The sequence below is a fragment of the Gymnogyps californianus genome, chromosome 14 (genome assembly GCF_018139145.2).
Source record: "Gymnogyps californianus isolate 813 chromosome 14, ASM1813914v2, whole genome shotgun sequence".
NCBI classification, from domain to species: domain Eukaryota; kingdom Metazoa; phylum Chordata; class Aves; order Accipitriformes; family Cathartidae; genus Gymnogyps; species Gymnogyps californianus.
The window spans coordinates 113,484-132,748 of record NC_059484.1 but is presented as its reverse complement, the minus strand read 5'-3'; the positions used below and the strand labels follow the sequence as shown (position 1 = coordinate 132,748).

General features: G+C 39.7%; 1 protein-coding gene across 2 annotated transcripts in view; it reads left to right on the top strand.

Moving 5' to 3' along the window:
* ANKHD1 (ankyrin repeat and KH domain containing 1) overlaps positions 1–19,265 on the top strand; it is a 116,076-nt gene that overhangs the window by 34,973 nt on the left and 61,838 nt on the right. For both annotated transcript variants that reach the window (XM_050905537.1, XM_050905536.1), the window contains exons 3-7: positions 8,586–8,742; positions 13,263–13,410; positions 14,324–14,471; positions 15,537–15,770; positions 17,376–17,470. In XM_050905537.1, coding sequence (XP_050761494.1) covers positions 8,586–8,742; positions 13,263–13,410; positions 14,324–14,471; positions 15,537–15,770; positions 17,376–17,470 — 782 coding nt within the window. The remainder of the gene's footprint in view (positions 1–8,585; positions 8,743–13,262; positions 13,411–14,323; positions 14,472–15,536; positions 15,771–17,375; positions 17,471–19,265) is intronic.

Sequence of the window (19,265 nt, the reverse complement as noted above, 5' to 3'; positions counted from 1 at the left end):
GACCCAACCAATTTAGGTCATGATATTTTCTTGTTCAAAATAATTATTGGTGTTTAAAGAGATTCATGTTATCTATGAAATTGCATGCTTATTTAAGCACTAATGGGTAATCTCATACATAATGGCACAGTAATGTATGATAATCTGTTATGTAGTGATTAGAAAGGGTATTGCCAAGTGGCTTAGATATCTTTTCAAGGATGTGCCGGACCATAATCAAAGTGTTCTTGGATTGGGATGATAGGGTAAGATTATAAGCAAGTTTGTTGCAACACAGAAGTGTATGGCATTTTAAATGTCAGGAGTGAGGATTCAAAAACTTTGAAAGAGCATTTCTGTTTAAAGTTCATCATTCTTCTGAATGATGCAAAAGAAAGGTAAAAAAAAATTATGGTAAAAGGGTATTTACTACCAATGTATTTATTAAGGGAAGGTGTGTCAGGAGAGGACTTGTGTGGTATGAAATTGATGTCAAAATGTGGGTTTTTTGAAAGACAAAGTAGAATCAGCTATTCCTGAACAGGGTTTATGTCATTATACAAATAATGTTAGTAATGAAATGTAGGCAGCTAAGGCACAGTATAGTGTCTGAAGTAACTAGTCGGGGTTTGGGTTTTGGGGGTTTTTTTGTTTGTTTGTGGTTGGTTGTTTTGGGGGTTTTTCTGTTTGTTTGTTTTGAAATATGGATATTCCAGATGCAAAATCTCTGCAGATTTCAGTGCAACTCTTCTTTGTGCATCCTCTGATTACAAGCTCCTGAAGGTCTCCCTTCACACATGGTCCTGGGTACTGCATTAGATGTGATTAGGGTCTGTAAATATTGTGTGAATTCTTCAAAGGCTCACCAGAATCATACGGAAGTTTAAGTATGGCATGCTTAACTTAATAAAGAGGGTTTAAAACTTTAACTGCTTTAATGAAGAAATTTGTTTTAAAAGCCAAATGGCTTACCCAAAAATCCCAATGGCGTAGCTCAGCCTATACTCTGACTTAACAGTTATTTTCCTTACACAGGAAGTAAACCTTCCCTTGTAACTCTAATGTTCTTTACCTTAGTGTGAATTACATTTTTTTAACAACACTTGATCTTAAAGTTTTTAAAAGCATATGAATTTTTAAAAGTTTACTACACTAGAATGAATTATTAGTATTTTTCTAATTCCTATATACAAAGAGCACTACTCAACGTGTGGTTTCTTCCTTGAGGACTTTAGTCTGAGCAATCAGCATACAATAAACCACATTTACGTATTTAAAATATATTAAAAAATTGTAAATATATTACGTCTCTCATTCTGATGTTGTAAATCAGATATCTTGATGCAGAAACAGTGAAACTTGCAAATGGCTATTCCTTTTCATTTGCTTGGCTTTGGACTGTTTTTTACAAAAAAAACAGAGCCAGCACAATCCACTCTCACTTTAGATGGGCTGAAATAAGTTGTGTTGTGTCCTTGCTGAAATCTATTTTGCAAGACTAAAGTCTGTCTGTCTTTCCATTGCTGTGGGGTCCTCAGCTTTTTTCTTTTCTTTTTTTTTTTTTTTTTGTTTTTTGTAGCTGAGGTCTGTTAGAAAACTGGCGAGACAAAACTGTGTTCAGTGCTTCTGTGCCCGTGTCTTTCTAACTGGCAGTGGCCATGCTGGGAGCATCGTGCAGTTGTTGAAGCCTGACGCGGAGCGGGCACAGGTCTGGCAATGAGTGTGCTCTTGGTGTCTGTGCTGTGCTCGCCAATTCCAGTTGCTTCACCACCTGGCTGCTAACTTAAGTTACTTGTTCAAGACAACTAGAATTTTGCAAGCCTTGCTTAGGCATTAAACATGGGCAGCAGGTTAGAGCTGATTTGGTGTTTTCCTGGTTTTGCCAGAAGATCAATGTGGGTCTTGGTGAGTGTGCTGACAACACTATACTTTGGTTTACTGGCTCTGAAAATGATGTAATATGAACCTAGTGTTTGGGAAAATATTTTGACATCATCAGAGAGGAGTGAAGTGCACACTTTTTTGTTAGTTATATGGGGAATTAGAAAATCACTTTCTGTTAACATACACAAAACAGGAAGTTATGACATCGCAGAGAGCAGCAGCCTGCTGTTTGGTGGATGACTGATATCATCTCTGTTTGCTTCCGCCACTGCTAGAATTTACAGAAAGTAGTAGATGGTAATTTTCTGCAGATGCTGCACTGCTCCTAAGTATTACCAGAAATAAACTTATAACATGTGGATTAAAAGGTCCTGAGAAATCTCTTTTCTTTAGGATGTCTTCCCTTAGGTTCTACTCTTAACATGCCTGAACTGAATTCCTCTGATGTGCTGTTAGGGGAGCCATACCTGTGTTGAGAATTTGAGTTAAGCCACCTGAGACCTTACAGAACAGGGTATGCTCAGTCCTGCTTGTTGCCTTCTTGTCTTGTGGTAGCACCTGTGATGTGCTAGAATTAATACTTTTCTGGTAGTTACTGCTTGTTGGCAACAGACTGTAGCAGTTGGTTTTGACAGTCTAGAACTTCTTGATTCCTCTGAATGGGGATTCCAATAAAGAAGCTAAAACGAAGTCCCCTCTCTCCTTTCCTGAACCCTCTTTACCTTATTTGAGGTGCTACTTTTACACCATGCTGATTAAAGCAGGTTCTTGACATACCATTAAAAAAAAAAAAAAGACACATTTCTGGGCCACAATTCTCATTTCATTCTTCTTTTGGGCTTTTAAAACTGTCCACATTTCCGTCAAAACTTGCCTTTGGGGGACAAGTGATGTAAGACCTTAAGGAAGCAGAGGATCCCTTTAAGCTAGCTTCTGGGACTAGCAGATGATTCCATGTGAGCTGAAGTTGAGTTAGACTTTGATGAATGTGAGATCATAAATTGGACACATTAGCAGGTGAATGGCCTCAAGTGTGTGTTAGAACATACAGTGTGCTGGAACTGACTGAGAAGGAACATAATCACCACTGAATCTGCAGTTTTTTGTGAGGATTATTGGACGTTACCTCTTACACTTAGACATGTTGATCTCTTTGGAACAATCTCCTTTGATGTTCAAAGCATATGTTGACACCAATTGTGTGTGGTATGGTATGACGGACTTAACTGTAGGCTCCATACCAGAGTAATTTCTTTTTAAGGTATTTTAAATGGTGATAATTATGTAGAAGCTACACTTAAGTGTTTTCTTTATCCTTGATATGAACTTTATTCAGTTAGGGAGGGTAGAGCAACTGATGATCCTGTGAGAATGTTCCTTTTCTTGAAATAGAAGGGAAGGGAATGGTTGCTTGAGTGTAGGTATCTGACTTGTTCCTTTACTGCAGTGAACTTGAAACAATTTCGGCCTAGCTTATTCATGTTGGTTCCTTAAGATTTATTCATGGCTTTCAACTTCGTGTTCAAATTGTGAAAATATATGGACGTGGTTTTCAGAGAATGTAATCTCCGATTCCTTGTGGCAAAATCACACCAGTGGTATAAGGTCCTGCCCTTTTGGGTTTTCCAAAGACACAAACCTGGTTGTGTTCCAGTTTTTTCTGAGGTAGTATCTGTATCTTTGACTCGTTAAACTGAGGAAGATCACACTGAGACGTTACCAGCTCATTTCAGGTTACCCTAAAACTCTAACCTTGGTAGTTACATGGTAGGAATATCCTGATGAGTTTGAAAGTCAACAAGGAAGCCCATGCTTCAAATCAGAGTGTTGGTTATAGGTGCGTAGGTGTGTATCTGATGAGTAAGCTTTTCCCTTGAACGGTGAGCTGCTTGTTCTAATACACCTCTATAATCAACGTCAGGCTAACTTAAATAGTTCAATAGTTCAGTAGTATGGCATTAAGTTGCAGAACATCTGGCATTATCTGCCACTAAGTCCAGTCATGCTCTGTGCCATAGTAGCTTTAGGAAAAAAAAGTCATCTGCTCCAGACTCAACCTAGTTATATAGTAGCCAGTTGTACTGGACATTTCATCTCTGTTAAACTGTTGAATTGTTGACTTGTTTAAACTGGCGGAAATACCCTTTTCAGAATCTGTGTACCATAGAATTGGTAGTTTGTGGCCCAGTAGAAGGACTAATCTGCTTGCAGATCTTGGGATTCATACTTTTCTCTCTGATTTAGAGATCTACAGTCTGTGTGTTGATGTGTTGGATGAGGAGGAGCTAGGTCATCTATTTCCAGTCAGAGGAGACTATAGAATCATAGAATGGTTTGGGGGTTGGAAGTGACCTTTAAAAATCATCCAGTCCACCCCCTCTGCTGTCGGCAGTGACATCTTACACTAGGTCGGGTTGCTCAAAGCCCCATCCAACCTGTCCTTGAACACTTCCAGGGACGGGGCATCCACAACTTGTCTGGGCAACCTGTTCCCAGGGATGGTTAAGAGCTCTCTTTTCAGTTGTTGGATAATGCTGCTGGCCTTGTCCCTGCCAGGGTTCGTGAACACATTGGCATGTGGCTTCAGCAGAAGGTGCTCAGCTAAAGAACTGCTCCACAAAGGCAGACTGAAGGTGTGTCTAGCTCCCTGTGCCCTGCAGTGGGCTAGCTGTGGACACTTGAGGGAAAAGCAGTAAAATCACAGTACAGGTGATAGTCTCTCCTCTTTCTATCCTTCCAGTAGTCTCTTGTTTAGGAATGTCCTTAAATAGTGACTTCCAGGGCCACTGTTCTTAGTATTACTGTAAAGCCTGTGCCTTCTATGAACCTATCTAATCTATTTTTAAATTCACCTTTTTGGCCTTTGCATGGCAGCTCATGTTGTATGGAAGTACTTCCTTTTGGTTTGCTCATGAACATGCTCTTAATAATTTTAGTGGCAGGCTGTAACTTTGCATTGGGAACATCACCATCTCCATATGGTGAATGACTGTAGGCTGTTCTCAATAAAAAGCAGTCCGCAGTGGCTCCCATGTTCTCTTTTCAGACTTATACTGCAACAGTGATCAGTCCATGAAAAGATGATGTTACACAACCTCTGTGGTGGCTCGTATTCCTGAAAATGTGCCATTGCCCCACAGGAAGCACAGAATGTCAGACACTGAGTTTCAGTTCAGGTAGTGTCAGATCAGTAACGTGCTAGTGAGACTGTAATAATGTGAGAAATTGTGATCAGTTGTGTGCAAGAAGGATGAATTCGAGCAAATGTGGAGAATGGTCTTGAGGATGCTTTCAGTATTCGTTGGACGGGAGGAGACAAGAAGAGTTTTGGTCCTGCATGTAGATCAGATTGTTGCTGTCCCTGTGCGTATGAGATGTCTTAAACACCTGGGAGAGTGACACGAGAGCAAATGGTTATGAAGTGGACACAAAAACAATTAAATCAGAGGTTAAAAGATAAGTGAGCATTACAGCAATAAGATTCTGGCATAGTCATCCTAAATCATAGCAAAGTGAAAACTGAGGAATTATTTAGATGGTACTGTAAACCTGCAAAAGGGAAATAAATGAATGGATGTCTGCAGTGGTAATTCTTGTAGTCTGTCTCCCTTTTACTCCATCCAGCCTAACAAATATCTGCTCTGATGTCTTGTGTGGCTGTTGATTAGTTTTGACATGTGCAATACAAAAAAAAGTATGACATTAACAGCTGGGGATGGCACCTGGGTTGAGCCCTAGCTGGTGAGGTGAATAAAAGGCATCTTCAGCTTACCCTTCAGAAGTCCTTCGTGTGGTTATAGCACCTTTTTTGGAACAAAGTAGGAAACTGTAGTGAGCTGTAAGTGTGCTTTTACTAGATGGAAGGAAGAGCCAGTGACCTGTGGTTGGTAAGTACTCCAGGAGACTGCCAGCAGTAATCCATGAAAACAGATAGTTTGGAGCAGGAGCTCTGCAGTGGTTGAAGTTCATTTGTCTTTACTGGACACAGGACTTAGATCTGTGGTGTGACTTCTCTTGCCTTCAGAAATCCCGTGTATGAATGCTTCAACAAGCAAACTTTAAAAATGGAGAGAACAGTCAAGTGTAGGTTCTGCTTGTCTAGGTAACCTGTCTGATCTACTACCTTAGTGATTTGAAATGATCGAGATACCCAGTTTAGTTTCAGATAGCCAGGTCATTCTGGTTTGGTTTGGTTTGTTTTGTTTTGGGGTGGGGTTTTTTTGGTGTTTTGACTGGACTTTTTATTTCCCACTTCTTTTGCCAGCAGTAGAGCTGTTTACCAGCTCCTTCATGGGACCCTTCTAAGTGGAGGGAAACTGCTGTTGTGCTGCTCCTTGTAAGCTAAATCTACGCTTTTTTAGCCTTTGCTCAGGGGTCATTTTTCTAAATCTTGTGGATTTCTCTTGAGTGCTTTTCCACTTTGCTTACTGTGGTGTTCAGCTTTGGTTGCAGAGGTCCTACGTGAGGCCTCAGTGCTGAGTTGTGAAGACTTGATTCCCTTTCTTCCCTTAGGCAGCAGTGTACTTTTATGTACACTGCAAGCTAGTGTAAGCCAGCACTACCACCAGAAATAGCTAGTGTAAACATCTGTGTAGTTACTCTGTGAGCTGTCCTGGGGAAGCAGATCTATATAAAAACTATCACTTTCTCTATGTGTTTGGTACTAAATGGATGCCCTGGCGCAGTTTTGCAGTGGCTATCCCCCGCTGTCTCACCTGCCGCAACTGCAGAGCCGACATGACTTACATCTTTTAAACCAACAACAAATTCAGTTTATGTTAATATGTGAGGCGTGAGCTGTGGTGTTTGAGACTTGTTGTTTATAGCCTCACTATATTTAACAGCAGTGGCTAGAAGGGTTATGGCCTCAACAGTTTGGAGGTGGAAGGGGGCATGTGGCTGGCAGCCTCTTCAAGTATGTGGAGTCAAGAGTCCGTGGCCCTATGTTTCTCTGCTCTGATTGCTCTGCAGTGCACTAGACAGTCTTCAAAAACCAGATGGGTGTGGTGTGGACAGATCTAGTTGTAATTTCTCATTTGATCGTGGAGTAGGTAATTTATTATAAATTGTTTTTCATAGCCTCTTGACAGTGCTGAAGTGATCCAGAGGTAGGATGTTGGAGCCAGGGAGGTAGTGCGCTTGGATCTAACCAAGTGTCTTAAGCAGCTATCTCAACTTCCATAGCCCATGCTCAGTTTCAGTCAGCCAAGTAAACTTCTGCACCCCATCGTAGGCGTCTGCCTTGATGACAGGATAGGGACTCTTCATCGTTTCCAGCAACACTGAGTTTCAATACTGTAATCCAACACTTATCAGCACTGCAGCAGTGATGTAGGGTAATGTAACAGTGTGCCTGGTGTATGCTGGCCTAAATTGTTTTCAGGGTGGAGAAATTTGGTAAGTATTGATTCTTACATTAATGAGAAACAAATTGGATGCTCTCAAACTGGGGAAGTACAATGTCTGAAGACAATGTTCGAAACTTTCAAAGTACAATTTCAGTATTTATTCTGTAATAATTACAAGCTGGGTTGTGGGAGACATGTAAATCAATCTTGCAGAGATAGGCACATACCAAGTAGCAAATCTTTTGAGGTATAAGATGCGTTATTTTCAGAGGTTTATATCTAATTTGACATTGTTTAACAGCTAAGGAGTTGAAAAGTTACTGATACATCACTGGTGAAGGTAGCTAATCTATAAACCAGTAACCATTTGCTTTTTGTAGCATGTGAAATTGATTTGGGGGGGGCAGGGAGGGTGTACTATTCATGAGTGCATTTCTTTACATTATTTGCACATTTGTATATGCAAATATAAGCCCTGCCTACACTGCAGAGGCAACTTTGCGGTTATGTTTGCATATGTAAAATAGGCTGTGCTGAACTATATGGAGTAAAACCTGTGTGGAGTAACTACACAGCTATACCATAATTTTATATCAGCCATGTAAATGAGTGGGATAAATACCTTCTTATGGTGCTGTTCAGTATTGGCCTTCAGCTTTAGGCTTGCAGCAAAGAAACTGTTTTTAAAAAAGAAACTGTTACAAAAGTTCCTTGAGTCTAAGCATTTCTACTGTGTAATGTTAGTGTAGAGGAGGCATTGATTTCAAGTACACTTAAACTGTTTGAAATTTTGTTTCATAATTTTTGTGCCTGTAACTAGAGCTGTGCAGTTTAAAATGTTAAATTATTGGGAATTTAAGCTAATAACTTTTTAAAATTTTTTCTTACTCTTAAAAAAGAAAAGGTATATTAGAGCTAAGTCTGCTTCATTTTGGGTGGAGTTGGATGGGAAAGGGGTTATAACTTTACATTTTAAATTGGAAAATTCTTCACATTCAGAAAATATTAAACTAAACCTGTGGAATAATACCTGTTTCCCAAACTTCTGTTTTTGGGCTTGACTCCTGGACTTAGCCTTATTCCCCTGAGTGGTTTGGTTTTTTTTTTAATTCTTCAAAGGTATGAGTTGGGAATTTGGGACAGGTAATGAAGCTACCAGTTGAAAAATAGTTTTCTTACTGCCGTATTATAGTTAATCAAATGTTCAGGTCTTAGGCAAATGTTAACAGTTACTTGTAAGTAGCTGATTTTCTGGCATGTTTGCAAATGATTTTTAACTAATAGTGCATGTGGCTGAAATCTAAAATAGTGTCTTTGCATTTCTTTTGTGTGACTTTCATACTAACCTGACTGATGAACGAACGTACACTGAAGGAATTGGTAAATTGTCCACTGCCGATGGTAAAGCCTTCGCAGATCCTGAGGTTCTCCGAAGACTGACGTCTTCTGTCAGCTGTGCGCTGGATGAAGCTGCTGCTGCGTTGACGCGGATGAGAGCAGAGAACAATCACAATGCAGGACAAGTGGACAAGTATGTATTGGTCACTCCCCACCCCCAGTTTCCCAACTATAGAATGTAAGTTTGTATTTTTAATTTCAAATTCAGTTAATTTTATAGTTAGTACTTGGTAACGTATCTGTCTACTACTAGCAGAAGTGAAGTTATTGAATCTGAAGGTGTAACTACTGCCCCATCAGGTTATTGGCTTCAAAGTGTAAGAGAAAAGTACAAAAAAAAGTTACTTTCTAACCTGCTGCTCTTTCTGTGTACTAGACAGTTGATTTCTTTTTCAAAAACGGGTTAAATTCTTAGCTGTACAAGAGTTGGTGATAGTTCTCTAATTACTGCCTCAGCATACTTTTTTGGAAACTAATGAATCTAGTTCATTGTATTAAAAGTTGGAAAAGAATACTAATAGTTACAGGGCAGCGATTTGCCCCGGGATCTTGCTCAGGAGCTTAGGGGAAAATGAAAATCTGATAACTTTCTGCAACTGGTAATTAATGAGGACGACATTTTACTCCCATGATGACAGAACTGAGGATTTGTCCTACGTTGTCAAAAGCTTTCTTCTATATTGGTAATTTCAAAGCATCTTTAGGGGTCCTGAAATATTTTCTACTCTGACAGGTGATGCAAATAGTTCCTAAACTGTTGGGATGGTGTGACTGTGTATACTGTTGAACTTCAGATCTAGGATCAAAAATTGAAAGTCTTAAGTTTCCTTTCATGTGGATGTCCTCTTGAAATTCAGACTTGGGATTTGCAAAACAAAGTGCTTACAGTAAGGGCAGTAGTCTTGAGTCATTGCTCAAAATGTAAATACAAATATAGAACAATATAGTTTCATTTCCTAACTGAAGCTAGAGAAATTACTTGTGGATCAAAACATGGGGAGATGAAAATATGCTGGGGAAGCATGCTTGGACATAAAAAGGAAGCATACAAGAGGTGGAAGTAGGCCAGGTGGCCCATGGGGAATAGAGAGACAATGTCCAAGCATACAGGGTCATGATTAGGAAAGCCAAAGCCCACCTGGAGTTGAATCTGGCAAAGGGCATGAAAGGCAACAAGATTTACTAGTGTGAGTATATCAGCTGCAAAAGGAAGATGAGGGAAGATGTGGGCCTGGCTCAGAATGTGGCAGGGACCTAGTTACGGGGACACAGAAGAGGAAGAGGTAGTGAATGCTGTCTTTACCTTGGGCTTTACTGGTGAGATTTGCTTTCAGGAATCCCAGGCCGCTGAGATGAGCGGGAACGTCTGGACCAAGGAGGGCTTGCCCTTGGTTGGTATCAGGTCAGGGAGCATTTGAACAGGTTGGACATAGTCCAGTGGACAAGTTCATGGGACCTGATAGGATGCACCTGTGAGTACTGAAGGAGCTGACTGATGTCACTGCAAGGCCAGTCTCAATTTGTTTGCAAGGTCATGGGGAATGAAGGAGATTCCTGAGGACTGGAAGAAAGCAAATGTCACTCCTGTCCTCAAGAAGGGCAAGAAAGAGGATCCAAGGGACTTTATAGGCGAGTCAGCCTCACCTCAGACCCTGAAAAGGTGATGGAGCAAATCCTCCTGGAAGCCATTTCCTAACATAGTAAGTACAAAATGATGATGGAAGTAGTCAGCGTGGTTTTACAAAGGGGAGATCAAGCCTGACCTGATAGCCTTCTACAATGAGATGGCTACGTTGGTAGATGAGAGGAGAGCAGTGGATGCTGTTTATCTTGACTTTAGCAAGTCTTTTCACAATGTATCCCACAGCATCCTGTGGGACAAGCTGATGAAGTACAGACCAGGTAGGTGGACGGTGAGGTGGATTGAAAACTTTCTGAACTACTAGGCTCAGCATCGTTAGCACGAAGTCCAGGTGAAGGCAAGTTGCTAGTGGTGTACTCCAGGGGATGATATTGGGGCTAGTACTGTTTAACGTCTTCATCAGTGACCCACGTGATGGTACAGAGTGCATCCTCAGCAAGTTAGCAGGTGATACAAAACTGAAAGGAGTGGTTGATGGACCAGATGGTTGTGCTGCCGTTCAGAGGAAACTTGACAAGCAAGCTGGAGAAAGGGGCCGGCAGGAATCTCATGAAATTCAACAAAGGGAAATGCAAAGTCTTGCACCTGGGGAGGAATATCTCTGTGCATTGGTACGGATGGGGAGGGCCGAATGGCTGGAAATCAACTTTGGAGAAAAAGACCTGAGTTTCATGGTGGACAAAAAGTGGAACATGAACCAGCAATGCACCCTTGGAGCAAAGGTCAACAGCATCCTGTGCTTCATTTGGAAGAGCATCCCTGTGTCATTCTTGTCACTTTTACAAAATGTCTTGGAAATATCTCAAAGGGAACCTGAGCAGAGAGCAAACTGGGAGACCTCTTGAGGTGCCTGGGTCAACTAGAATCAGTGACAAATCTTGTTTTTAATAGCTTTTTCCCAGAGCATATTAGGTTTCACAGCAGTTCTGTATTATATGAGGTGGCTTAAGGTCATCTTCTGAGAATGATGAATCTGTTTCAGGATTTGTCTTGCAGGTTATGGTGTTGGGTGGCTCCCACTTCTAAAGGCTAGACTATGTGTGTGCAGAAGCGCATGAATCCCCACCTTCTCCTCCCAGCTGAACACAGGAACCTGAGCTGTAAATGCCCGGTTACGTGTGGGTTGCAGCAGGGCTGTTTGACTGACTGCTTGTGCTGTGAGCACACAGCTGTCCCTTACTACCTCCCAGGAGAAGGTGGCAGGTTTGATAGTATCCTGCAGCCTTTTAGTGGGATCCCATTGCTTCAGTATATGGACTTGACTATGTAGCCAAATAATAAACTTTACCAAAATACAGTTATTTTGCTTAAAATACTTAGTGATTACAGTGCGAATGTAGGTGATCAGATACTTGATATTCTCTTCAGGTCAGATCTCAGCTTTTATCTAGCAGCTGCTAGCACAGTTTATTTCATTTTGCGGTACATGACAAATGAGTTCCTTTTAAAATAGGGACTTTACATAGTTTAACCATTACAGTCTTTGAACAATTGAAAAGTGAAACTTGTATGCTTTCCTGAGGGGACTTTGTGCTCAAATGGATGGTTTCTTCATTGTGAGTGAATTTCTTGAGTGAACTTCTGTCTTTTACAGAAGAAAAGTAGAAGTTTGAGGTTTTTAATGAATCTGAGTGTACTAGTTTTTTGTTTTAAGAAACAAGCTTCCATATCTTGCAAATAAAATATACTGATAGGAATGCATCATGTACAGTCCACTACTGTTTATAAAAGAAGGCTCTTCCTCCCTTCCCCCTCCCACCAGGGCATTAACTGTGGTTTGGTTCCCAGTGGCTGCAGCGATCATGATTCCTTGCATATATTTTCTAAATAAAATTATATCATCAGTTGGAGAAGTGTAACTGGGTTGGTACTGAACATGACTTGCTCTTGTTTACACTTGCGTTTAGCAGTGCTTTAACAGTTGTCTTTGCTGTTAGACTTTTTTTTTTGTACAGAAAAAGATTTAAAGGACAGGTGACTTGATATGAAATAAATTGAAACCCAGCTCACCTTTTTCAAGATTTGATTAGTGTACTTTCCTCGGTCTCAGGGGAAATAGCTATTCTCTCTACTTCAGAGGTTAATGATGGTTAAAGTAGTGATTATAGACTTCTGAGCTTTTGGATGCCAAGAACTCAAGGTTTGTCTTGTCTTTTCCTTCTAACTCTGAGCTTGTAATTACCTCTTATGGCTTTTTTTAAGGATGAGTTAGTAGTGTTCCATGTAGGATTTGTGGTGTTATTGCTGTTTAAAAAACGTGCAGTTCAATTGGCTTATTTCATCCATCTGAAGACTTCTGTAATATGCTTTTAACAGTGCATGAAAGGAAACATAGTAAACTTCTGTAAGGCTCATCTCCTTTCTTCCTTTAAGATGTCATTAGGTAAGGTAAGGATTTTTCTTTGAAATGGCTGCTTAAATTAAGAAACTGGTATTTTCAATTAAAAGAAAAAAGCTGTGGGCTAGTGCAGAGAAGGAAATAGTCCCACTACAGGAGAGACAATGGTCAGAAGTTTGTCTTGTTGCAGTATTCGGTATTAGTGGTCTCTGTGATGCTAGGCTGTTCACTTTTTGGCTTTATGTCTACTAGAAATTTGCCTTGGTACCTATGGTCAGTAGTTTGTCATGGTCATAGCCTCTGTGCATCCGGCATTCCACCAAAGTGTGAACAGCATCGGTGAGGTTTACTTCTGTATCTTGCAAACACCACAAATTACCTAGTTTTGAGCACTCCTCTCTGCATCTAGTCTATATGAGAGCTTATGTGAGTTAGCAACTGATGAGGACGAGCTAATTTAGACATAAGCAAGGTCTTTATTTCTGTTTCACCTATGGAAATGATGTGTGTATATATATACTTTTTCTTTAAAAAATCTGTAAGATGTATTTTCTAGTAAGGCTTTAATACTAATGTCGTGAGTCTTTACTTAAAGACTTCTTCCTTGCATAGGAAAGCTAGCCATCTATTGCAGATTTATTTTGGGCTTATTCTGTGGTAACTGATTTTCCAGTCGCAGTTTGGCAGAAGCATGCTCAGATGGGGATGTAAATGCTGTCCGGAAGCTGTTGGATGAAGGAAGAAGCGTAAATGAACATACTGAAGAAGGGGAGAGTCTCCTTTGCTTGGCCTGTTCAGCAGGATATTATGAATTGGCACAAGTAAGTAACAAATATAATCACAATTAAACCTTTGTGAAGCATTGTCTAAGGGGCTTCTTTGATAGGTAGACATTTTAGCTATTCTGATTATAATAATTTTTTATAATTAAACAGAATATCAGTTAATACAGCTTATTGTGGGCTTCCAGTTATCATTTGTCTTTGTAATGGAAAATGCCATCATATATGCCTTTAGGTTTAAGGGACTTGTCTGAGGAATGTATCTTGTGTTTTATGATGTATTCACTTTTCTGGCATTGTTCTAGATGCAGTCAAGCTGTTCTGCCATGCAGACATTGCAAGAGGATCTAAAATAGCAGCAAAATCAAACACTACAAGTGGTTACCTTCTAAAAACTCATGTCTCAGTCACTTAATCTTGTTTTTAATCACATCTGTCTCAACAGTGCATTAATTTGTGTTAATTTTTGGCTTTTATACTTGTGTATCTAAGGGCAGAATTTGTGCTTCTTTGAAGATGTTTAGGTGATAGTTCTCAGAAAGTGGCCAGCCTCATGTTTTGGTGCCAGGCAAGAGTACAGGGAGAAAACTGTTTACCTGTAAGCTTGACCTGATGTGTGCTGTGGTCATGAATGCAAGTTTACAGTTTCTCTGCTGTCTTTCTGGTTAGTGAATTGCCCTGTGACTTTTGACAATGTCAGTATTGTACTGTAACTTAATGTTGATTTTAGCAGATATGAACAAATGTAGAAAAGCAGCATTTCCTGAAGCAGAGCACAGTGCAGGTAGTAATTATAAATGGTCCTGGGGAGTGCCATTGTGCTTCACCATTGGGGGTATTACTGCAAGGGCATGTCACAGCTGGCTGGGGAATCATTCTCACAAGCCCCATTGAACTAAACACAAAGTGTTGGTGTTACAATTTATTCATTAAAGTGAACTTTTTTCTCTAGGTGCTACTAGCAATGCATGCAAACGTTGAAGATCGAGGGAATAAAGGAGACATAACTCCCTTAATGGCAGCTGCCAGCGGAGGCTATGTAGATATTGTTAAACTTCTCCTTGTTCATTGTGCAGATGTCAACGCGCAGTCTTCAACAGGTAACTGGGAAGCAGGAACACGAAGAATTAATAAGACTGGCATATAAGATGTGCAGCTGTTCTGAACATCTGTGTTTTTGTCTGATAGTTTCATTCACAAGAAAACATGACAGGAAATATTAAGAATAGGCCAGATACATAGCAGATGTGTTTAGAGTCTTACCTGGCCGTTATTAAGGATTGTTTTTAATATAAGCTGTAATGGAAAGTACTGTTCCTGTGAAAACCACTGTGGTGTTAGATGACCAGAAAAATACATGAAGTTTAGTTTTTCTCATCTGTATAATCCAAAATTACTGAGTAAGAAGACTGTGGGACACTTCTGGTCAAGACCATTTATTTCAGTCTACTACTTTTTACCAAAGAGGAGGTACAATTCTTTGAGCATTGAATGTTGTCTACGTTGCTGATGCTTGACCACAGCTTAACTAACCTTGCTGAGAATATTAACCTGCAGTTAGATTCTGCTAATATTAAGATAGAATTTAAACTTTGTTCAAATTTTAAAGAAGTCAGGTGTCTGAACTATGAAATGTTCTTTTTGTCTGGATGTTTAGCCATATTAAGCAGAACTTACCTTAAAATTGACTGTAGCATTTAAAACATGAGCCATATGTGATTGTCACTTACAGTACCAGAATTTTAAGTCATAAATTTATTTTCATCCAGCCAGTAAAAGTTTTTCAAGGCATTACAGGATACAGTCTTAGGCAAAAATCCAAACACCACCCCACCCCCCAACTCTACAGCGAGCATGAAAATTACCCATTGATCTTTTTGTGTATTTCATCTCTCTCTGTGTGCTGAAGTAGGAAACATAATTATCAAAGAAAAAAAATCCTTATTTGTAATACTGGCTTAGCATTAAAACTCTTTCACATTATAGTTGTGTTGGGATTTTATACCCAACCTGAAATTATTGGCTGGAGTAACATTGTTGTGAGGTAGAAGGCTGCTGCTAGTGATATACTTGGTTTTGTTCAGAGCTGTTAAAACTAATTTCCTTTCCTGTATTAGGAGTGGGTGATGGAAGTGGCTTTCATGTAAACTTCTTCTTCTCTGCAGGGAACACAGCTCTCACTTACGCTTGTGCTGGGGGCTTTGTTGACATAGTGAAGGTGCTATTGAAAGCCGGTGCTAATATAGAAGACCACAATGAGAATGGGCATACCCCCTTAATGGAAGCAGCCAGTGCAGGTCATGTTGAGGTTGCAAGAGTATTGCTGGAATATGGTGCAGGAATCAACACTCACTCCAACGAGTTCAAAGAAAGTGCACTTACACTTGCATGCTATAAAGGTATTGTCTATTGCATTGTTTTGTATTTTTGTTTAAAATTATTTGCTAGGATTTATCTAACTAAAGCTTCCAGCCATACTTTGAATATTTTAAGAGTTTTGGAATACTGGATTTTGGTTTTAAACTTGATGTCGTGAAATGCTCATCCATGGTGTAGTGGTATTAAGCTTGTCTTCTTGTGTGCAGATGTGGTGGACATGTATTTGACATGTTGCAGATGAAAACTTGTGACTGGCTGCATCCAAACTTGTGCTTAGACACACCACCACTCTCCTCTTCCCCCACTACTGCATTCCCTATTTCATTCAGATTCCCCTCACCAACTATCTGCAAGTTCTGAAAACATCTCTGTTAGTTGTTAGGAAAATGTGAAGTTAGAATGAGTGATCCTGGCATACCTGATGGGGTGAAAATGCTAGTATTATTACTGGATACTTTTCCTTCAGTGTAATTTTGGAGGATGTCTCTGAATTGTTATGTATTATGAACTTTTATGGACTTTTGACTTAATTTCTTTTGCTATTTAAAGTTTCTATATAAAGTAACTTAGTGCAATGGTAATCCAATGTGCTTCCAAGTCTTTTTTTCTTCCCAAAACCTCCATAAAATTTCCAGCAATTGTTTTTCTCCTGATAGAAGCTTTAAGGATGCAGATTATTGTCATAGTAACTTCAGGTTTTGCCTCTGTCGTTAGAATTGGAGGATACATACTATGTATAACCCATCTGAAAACTTGCATCTGGATTTGTCATGGATTTCCTGCAGTATATAGTAGTTCCTTACAGAGAAATTTCAGTAATAGTACTCCTGGATATGTCAGAGGGGCATTCTTGTTTCTTGTGACCTAAAACTTAATAGAGTGATGTAATGTAAGATCTTCATTGACTAGAGATTTCCTGTATTACCTTTTGGCAAGATGGTTGAGCTACCTTGCTTTCCTATCAGTTTATGTAAAGCTAAGTCTTGTCTTGGAGGAGGATGCTCATTGAGAGGATAAAATGTATAACTTGTAAGGGACAAATTCTAAAATGACAGAAGTCATAATAGAGATGAAAACAAGTATTGGTCAAGTTCAGTAGAAGCTTTTAAAAATAGTGTCAGATAACATAATATGACATAATGTGTGTATCTTAGTTCTCAGAAATATGTCTGTGAATGCTATGATTAAAAACCTTGAAGTTAAGTTCACATCTGCGTGGGCCTATCTCTAAAAGATCCCCCCCCCCCCCCCCCCCCCAAGTTGTATGCTGCCTTGGAACACTTAAATGATATGTCACTATACAGTTGAATAAGGAATAAGCACAGTCTTTGATAGCTTGAAGTCACAAGGAAGGGTTCCTGTTGTGTAAACTTGAATTAAAAAGAGGTCTGTCTTCATCTCATAGTTGGGCAGTATCTTTGGGAAAGACTGTCTAAAGTCTGGCTGTCCGTTTTGCATTGGTATTTTTTAAAGTACTTTAAAAAGAGCAGGTTTGCAAATTATAACTTGTAAAAGTTGTAATAGCAAGCTATGAAAACCTAAATGATTTCATTAAGTGTATTGTCTGTACTACTAAAAGTTTACAATATTAAACGCTTATTTATTTTGATCTGTTTCATTTGAAGGCCATTTAGATATGGTTCGTTTTTTGCTTGAAGCTGGAGCTGATCAAGAACATAAAACAGATGAGATGCACACAGCGCTAATGGAGGCCTGCATGGTAAATAGCCTTTATTTGTACTGCTCCCTTTCCAATGAGAGAGGAATAAAAGAGATGATAAAATAAAGTGAGCCTTTGTTAACAAGCTGTTTTGGGTCTGCAAGTGTGTTAGTTTTTATTGTAAGAAAGCCTTTACTGTAGTTACCACAGGTGTCCAGCTTCTCAGTCTAATTGGTTGTAGGGAAAAATTATTCTAATTTTTGGGGGTGTGACGTGTTATTCTAAATGCTCCCAATGAGAAGTGTAGGGGTAAGTAATCTGCAGTGCAGTAAAGTAGTAGGTTGAGCCCAAGTCACTGTTTCTTTCGCAGCGTAAGAGTTAGTTTTCCACCTTTGTCTTTATAAATAAGGTCTCTCAGATCATCATGGTATGAGCCTTCCAGAAGTGCACTGAACTGGATGACTAATGCATGACACTTGTCCTTTCACCACTGCAGGGAATGTTTTGCATGTAGAGATGGTTTGCTCTCTTCCAGGTTTCTGTAAATGGTGCTGTGAGGTTTTTCTTTTGAAAATAAAACAGTAGGTCAAAAGTAGTTTAGTTCTTAGTTCTTGGGCAACTCTCAATTTCAAAGCAGCCATTGAGGAAAAACTTCCCTTTCCAAGAGCTTCATCTTAATAAAGAGTGTGCTGTTGTGTCAAAGCATATCTGCAACCATTTTTCAGTTCATCTAAGACCTTAGATGACCTTTTATCTATTCTTCAAGCTGGGTAACTTCTTTGAAGAAAGAACAGGGATCTTGTTTTCATAGGAAGAATAGCAAACGGAAGAAAATTTAATTTGCTCACAGTAGCCTATAGTCCTTAGAAGATAGGCTGCAATGTTCCTCCAGTCTTCTGAGAGCTGTGTTCTTTTGATCTTCTGAGATCAAGTGTTCTTTTAGTGCAGTTGTGAGGTGATGATGCAAGTGACCAAGGTCAGATTATAACGTCTCAAGCTGTGTTGAAGTCTTCTGATAGTGAAATGGTAATAGTATCCTTGAATAGTTCTTCCCTGTATGAGAGCCTAGTGCCAATAAGGCATTCAGAAGGACGCAGTTGTAGTGGGTGTATGCTGTCACCTAAAGGAGATTGCAGCATGACTGCAAACTAAATGTTTTACTCACCCCACTGTTCTGTTTAGGTTTAGTCTTTTTTTCTTTTTTCTTCTTCTTCTTCTTCTTCTTCTTCTTCTTTCATGGTGATACAATCTGAGCACTGGGTTGACTTGGAGGCTATGAAGTGTCTTGCTTGGGGATGAGGAAGTTGTGTGGGTTGCCTGCATGTTTTTAGCTCTTGGATGTTTCAGACTAGTTTGCATTACAGAGTGTGTATTGACCTTTAAAAGCAACAGACAGGAAACTGATCCTTTGAAGTCCCAACTCCAAGTCGAATGATGGAAGTTTGTTCCTTGTTATCTTTCGGCTGCACCCTTGCAGAAGGGAACCATTCCACCAAATTATTGTGACTTTTCCCAGTCTTCACTGTTTCCAACTCATGAATGCTGCAAATACAGGAACCTGAGATGTCTGGTCTCTATCACCAGTTACATTGTAAGTGCCTCTGAGTTTTAGTACATTTCGGTCAAGACAGAGTGCCACACCTAGGATAATGCCCTTAGTTAGATGAAGTTGTTGTTGGCTTCTAGCTAGCTTCTCTGAGAACAACAGCCTGTCTGTAATTTACAGACTTGATTGCTGTCAATCTCAGTTTACTTACTACCTGCTTCGTGGTCAACTTAAGACAAGTGTTGACAGGAGTTGTGTGTTTGATATCCCTCTTGCCCCCTTTTCTATAGCTCTGTATTAGCTGTTTGA